This window comes from Podarcis muralis, chromosome 7 (genome assembly GCF_964188315.1).
Source record: "Podarcis muralis chromosome 7, rPodMur119.hap1.1, whole genome shotgun sequence".
NCBI lineage: Eukaryota > Metazoa > Chordata > Lepidosauria > Squamata > Lacertidae > Podarcis > Podarcis muralis.
This window is the reverse complement of record NC_135661.1, coordinates 42,459,160-42,465,437: the sequence shown is the minus strand read 5'-3', so window position 1 is coordinate 42,465,437 and position 6,278 is coordinate 42,459,160. Positions and strand designations below refer to the sequence as shown.

Genomic DNA, 6,278 nt, shown 5'->3' with positions numbered 1-6,278 from the left:
ACTATTTCACGAATGCCAGAGGATTGCAGAATAAAGAAACCCTGCTAGGTAAGGGAGGAGGAAGTGAGTAGACTCAACTATTTCCCTAAAGGGAGGAGGGAGAGCCTTGGAGTTTCCAGGTGTGTAAGTAACATCCCTGTTCCCCAGCATATAAATGGGAGACAGGTGTCAAGCTGGAGTCAGTTTACCTGTCCCTTGCAACTGACAATCACCCTCCAAGGGAAGCTAAGCCCAAGAGGCAGAGAAAGAGGAGCTCGTGGACAATCCACCTTAAGCATCATCAGCACCTGCTCACTGCCTCTTTCGAATCAGCCGAGATGGTAAGGATGCCACCTCTGCCACCTCCAGGTGCCCGAGGGAAATGCTCAGGGACTCTCTTACAGTTCCCACTCTGCTGGAGGAGGGCAAGGGAGAAGAAGCAGCCTTTCAGAAAGGAAATGGGATGGGTTGGATTCAGCGTTAGTCTGGACCTATTTTTCTTTCTTATCTGTTGTGATTTGCTAAAGTGCTTTTATGACTTGTGTGTGGACAGGGCTGGCGGTCAGACTGCTATCTGAAGAACATTATTCTTTTGTACTCAATCAAGTACATGGACGATATCTGTTTTAAAGCTGTGATTCTAAGCACCCTTGCGGCATGTTCCTGTATCTCGATAGAATGTGTATGTTCCGTTCAAACTGAGATTTACTCACAAGAAAGTGTTGTCTTAAAATCAAAGGAGTGTAACATTTAAGCATGTGCTGTATTGATTCATTTGTGGCTTATTTCAATATGATAAAGTCTAGTGTGTTGGTAAATGGTCACAAAGTAAATAACCTTGGACTTAAAAATGTGGATAAGTAAGGTTATAATAGAACATACTCATTCTCCCTTAGTGTGGGACAGTGGAAGAGACATCTGAAAAAATAGGAAGGGGGGAGAGAAAGAGAAAGACGGGTGGAAGATCTTGAGGAGAGACTGATGGGTGAAATCCTGTACATGTCTATTCTGAAGTAAGACCTGCTGAGTTCAGTGGGACTTACTTCCAGTGAAGTGTGTATGGGGTTGTAGGATGATAAAATGAAGTGCAGCGAATTCTATGTGTGGTAGCCAAGAATCAGGAGTCAAGATAACATTAACAGATTGGAGAACTGGGCCAAAACAAACAAAATGAAATTCAGTACGGACAAATGTAATGCTACAGGAAGAACCAGCTGCACAAATATAAGATGGGGGACACCTGGACTACTGTACATGCGAAAAGGATCTAGGTGTCTTAGTAGACCACAGGTTTAACATGAGTCAACAGTGTGATGCAGCAGCAAAAAAAAAAGAGCGAATGCTGTTCTAAGCTGCATTAACAGAAGTATAGTGTCCCGATCAAGGGAAATAATAGTCCTGCTCTATTCTGCCTTAGTCAGACCTGGAGTACTACTTCCAGTTTAAGAAAAATATTGACAAGCTGGAATGTGTGCCCAGGAGGGTGACCAAGATGATAAAGAAACCAAACATTATGAGGAATGGTTGAGGAAATTGGGTATGTTTAGCCAGCTAAAGAGGAGACTGAGAGGAGATAGCCATCTCCAAATAAAGGGCTGTCACACAGAGGAGGGAGCAAGCTTGCTTTCTCCTGCTCCGAAGGCTAGGACCCAAACAAATAGATTCAAGTGACAAGAAAGGAGATTCCGACTCAACATCAAGAATAACTTTCTGACAGTAAGAGCTGTTTGACAGTGAAACAGACTCTCAGGAGAGGTGGTGGGCTCTCCTTGCTTGGAAGTTTTTGAGCAGAGGTTGGATGGCCATCTGCCATGTGTGACCTAGTTGAGATTTCTGCATTGCAGGGGGTTGGACTAGATGACCCTCGGGATCCCTTCCAGCTCTACAGTTCCATGATCTATGTGTGTTTACTTAGAGGAAGTTAAGCCTTAAGGTGCTCACTTCAGGAAAGTGTGCTTAGAATTGCAGCTTTAGGTTATTTTTTTCTGAACACAGAAAGAAAGTATCTCACAGGCCCAACAGAACATCACACCAAGAAGATAAAGAAGTGTCACATTTGGCTAAAGACATGATTTTAAACATATACATACTTATAGCATCACCTGTGCCCATGGTGCTCTGCGGAATATAAAGAAATGGGTCCTTGCCCCAACTAGCTTACAATCTAAAAATTCTACACAAGGGGGGAAACAGAAAAATACTCAAGAGGAAGAATATCTGAAAACTTCAGTTCTCTCTCTGGGCTGGGACATAGGAATATAGGGAGTAGCCTTGTACCGAGTGAGACCCTTGCTCATCTAGCTTGGTATTGTCTACACTGACTGGCAGCAGCTCCCCAGGGCTTCAGACAGGGAGTCTCTCCCAGCCCTACCTGGGATGCTGGGGATTGTTGCTTTCTGTGTACAAGGCAGATGCTCTACCATGGAGCTACAGCTCTCTCCCTTCTATTTTAAGTGTACTGTAAGAAAGAAGTTCAAAACTAGTTGAACTAAGGATGTCTCCTAATTAATCCTAGCATGGATGAACAATGTTTTCTCTCCAACCACCATCTTCAATCCCTCTAGTATAGTTATATGCATCTCTTTCTTCCCCTTCCAGCGGTCCCTTTTGCTTGCCCTGATTCTCCTTGCCTGGGCAGAGGCCAAGCGACTGGGTGGCCACCACCGACACCACCAGAACTGCTTTGCCGCAGAGGATGTGCAGGAAGGGTACGTGCCCACGCTGTTCCGGAGCAGGGCCACACGGTGGGAACGCCAAGCTCCCGTTCAGCTGGTGCCCTACGTGGAGGGTGAAGAGGCCAGTCCACGGAGGCAGCGGAGGCACCACGAGACCACCTGCCCCGATCTGAAGGTCCAGGGCACTCTGAACAGAGAAATCCACGAGCGCTCCATCTCACCATGGGCATACCGGTAAGGGCACAAGACATAAAAAGCAAGGGTGAGCATCTCGAGTGGACAGGTGCAGAGGCAGTTTTAGGGTAGCATGACCAGTGTGGCTGCACTGGGCACCACACTGCTGTAGAAAGGAGCGCAAGATGCAGGGGGGGTGTGTGCCAGATTTTAGTGTCACACAGGGCGCTGCTGAAATTTGAGAGCCCAAAGTCTGCCACTGACAGATGTGAGTGTACTAAACACCACAACCAAACGGTAGTCCTCCAGCCCACATGGCAACTCTTCGACTCTTGCTAGGGTCTGTTCCCAAACACCCCTAATAAGGTGCATCCTATCATTTTAATTTTATAAAACTCTTTATATACCCCTCTTTGTGTGTTTTTTAAAAAAATCAGAGCAGTTTACAACAATTATATGTAAGATTTTACAGTAAAAATATGAAATGTTATAATGATAAAATCAGAAATCAGCCAACTGTTAGGGAGATATATATTCTGATTGCCAGAATAAGCCTGACAGAATAGAAATATATCCAGCAGGTGTTTAAAAGTTGAAACAGAAGGTGCATCAAGTTTATACAAGCGAGCCAGAGCTGTAGGAGAAGTCTTAGAGGAAGGAGAAGTCTTAGCAAAAGCGGCTTGTCGTGCAAGGAAAAGAATTTGCAACAAACTATAATTTCCATAATTCCTCGAGGGTGGGAAGATAGAAGTCATGACAGTTAGACAGCTATTAAGGCTATTGTTGTGGTTTTGAGTTTGCCTAGCTCACTCTTCTTTCTCCATTCTTTTTAAACCAGTATTGATGAAGATGAGGACCGCTATCCACGCAAACTGTCCATTGCAGAGTGTCTCTGCAAAGGATGCATTGATGTCAAGACAGGACAAGAGGTGACCTCGCTCAACTCTGTGCCGGTGTTCCAGAACATGATGGTGCTGCGACGCAAGCCGTGCCAACACAACGACGAGGCCGCTGGCTTTACCTTTGAGGTGAAGTACATCGATGTGCCTGTGGCCTGTGCCTGCGTCCTCCCCCGATACAGCAGCTGAGCGGGTGACAGTCTGTGCAACCAATGCTCCTATGGAGCAGTTTCATATGCAGCATGGTCCAAATCTAAATCTGTTTTTCTGAATGCAGCAGCATCACATGTCCCAGTCATTGTGTTTGTTTTAAAGCACTTGTTCATTTCAACTCTAAGGATTATTGTGGTCCTGCCCCTTTGGGAGGAAGGGCAGGGTATCAATGTAATGATGATAACAAAATTGCTGCCCAACAGCTCTGAGTCATCCCTGGAGGTCAGGAAGGAATTTTAATCAGGTTCCCTATCCCTACTCCCCCTCATAGCCTAGAGCCCCTGGTCCCACCCATCAGATGACAGTCTTGGGACATGTCAGCACTTTTTCACTAGGAGGGAGCAATGGAGAAACTGCAGTCCTAAGAGCAAATTTTTTTATCTTGTGGCACCTTAAAGATTTTTCTTTTTAAAATGGCAGTAGCTTCCATGGACCACAGTGCACTTCTAATGCCACAAGACTCTTGCATTGCTTTTGCTGTAGCAAAGTAACATTGGCTACCCTTTTGCATCCTAAGAATAAGGGGAAAGGCTGTAGCTCAGTGGTAGAGGCGCTTAAGGCAACAGTATCTTTTGAAGTCCTCCTTACTCTCTACCTGTCAGGCAGTATGCGCTGGTGGCTGGTGCCAGTTGAGGCTGGTGAGGCAGCAGGCAGGTGGTGCCAATGACAGGCAGAGCCACTTTCTGATTGATTGCAAGTAAGTAGGCAGGCAGCGCCCTATTCACCCAAATGGACCAGCAAAACGTGCATTGATGGAAGGGACTGATCCTGGTAGCTCCTCCCCATATGATTGTTTTTGACCTATTTATTTATTCAAGTTTGTATTTATATTATTTATGTTTGAAGTTATCAAGTGCTTGTTCTGGTTATTTATTGATTTTGTTCCCTAGTAGCTCTCCAAGGCTTTGCCGAGAATTTACTGAGTCCATATCTGTGATCTCTTGCTGCTGGTGCTGTCTTGAAATGTGTCCCCCACTCCCTAGAAAATCTTTTTCCCCTTTTGAATAGAAGCTTACATTTTCCTGCTTCATTCTCAGGGCATTTTAGAACTTTTTCTGGGCGTGGGGCTTTGAGCTTACCTTATCCATCTGAGGTGGCTGAGGGCACTACATATTTACTTTCTTACTGGTAAAACGTTTCCTCAGCGCTCCTTGGCACCCACCAGCTGCCCACACTTTCTGATCTGAGAAAGCCCCATGGGAGGAGCTACCTCATGAGGTCTTCTCCTGAGCTTTGACTGACACGTTGGCAGCTGGGGTGGCTGCAGAGTACAGACCATTCCTGAGGTAATTTGTGGAATGAAAGAAAGGAAACTCCCCCTCAGCCACCTCAAAGATTAAGGCAAATGCTTCAAAAACCCTGCACAGGCTGTCAGAATTTCACTGAGCCTTTCTGTCCTCCTTGATAAAACCTCAACTGTGATGTCTTTTTTTTCATTAGTTGAGACATTTTCCAGGACAGCACCAACCCCCAGCACAGCAGGGACAATCTTGGCAAAAGTGTGCCAGCAAACAGCCTGACTAAATATGCCAAACTGCAGCAGGGATCCCACGGCTTGGCTGTCTGTTGGTGTGCAGCTGATAAGCACAGCCAACCCTGTGGCCTGGTGCAATTGTCACCTTCAGCTAGGTGCTGGTGTGCAGCATGCTGACCTGCCAATCACATCATAACAGAAATGGTCGCAATGCCTTCTTGTGGCAGAAATGGGCCTTGTAGGTGGAAGACCCAGCTCAACCCTGTCTTACAGCTGTCTAATTCCAGAGTGCCGAGCATCATAATAAAAAGAGAAGTGGTGCTTGACATTGCTGCGCCAGGCAGTGGCTGGTTTAGTGCAACTGTGTGACATGCCCAGGACTCAAGTCTTTGAGGAACCTTGCTGTGTTCCTTAGCTGGAAGGCGCTGGGTGAGGAGTTTGCTTGGGAGGAAACTCTCAGTAGCTCTGCATTCCTTACTAGTTCAGGAAACCTGCAACAGATCATCAGGGTGAGATGCTTTAGCTGTTGCTACCAAAGTTATTTGGCTTCTCCAGTAAGACCTGTGTGTGCTTAAATATTAAAAATCAATAAATTTCACCATTCCTCTCCCAAGGGTAGCAACCCCTGCGCGCCCTTCCCCAAAGTGCTGCTCTCAGAGATGCTGGGAGGCACTGCCTATACATTTCTAACCTTGTGCCAGCAGCCCGTGACTTTTCTCTCTGACAATTGCTGGATGTCACCTCCCACACCAGGTTTCAACATTGCACGGTCTGGCTGTGGGTGTGTGGAACAACAAGTGATGCATACTGTGTGGTTTTGATTCGTTTTTGCTTTTCCAGCCATGGATTGGAACTCTTATTTAT

The 6,278-nt window shown here is 46.0% G+C and overlaps 1 protein-coding gene across 1 annotated transcript; it reads left to right on the top strand.

Moving 5' to 3' along the window:
- The first annotated feature begins 208 nt into the window (after nucleotides 1-208).
- Nucleotides 209-4,312, top strand: IL17C (interleukin 17C). The gene is made up of 3 exons (XM_028741659.2): nucleotides 209-320; nucleotides 2,578-2,888; nucleotides 3,667-4,312. Exons 1-3 carry the CDS (start codon nucleotides 318-320, stop codon nucleotides 3,914-3,916), a joined length of 564 nt encoding a protein of 187 aa, XP_028597492.2. The 5' UTR covers nucleotides 209-317; the 3' UTR covers nucleotides 3,917-4,312.
- Nucleotides 4,313-6,278: the final 1,966 nt, after the last annotated feature.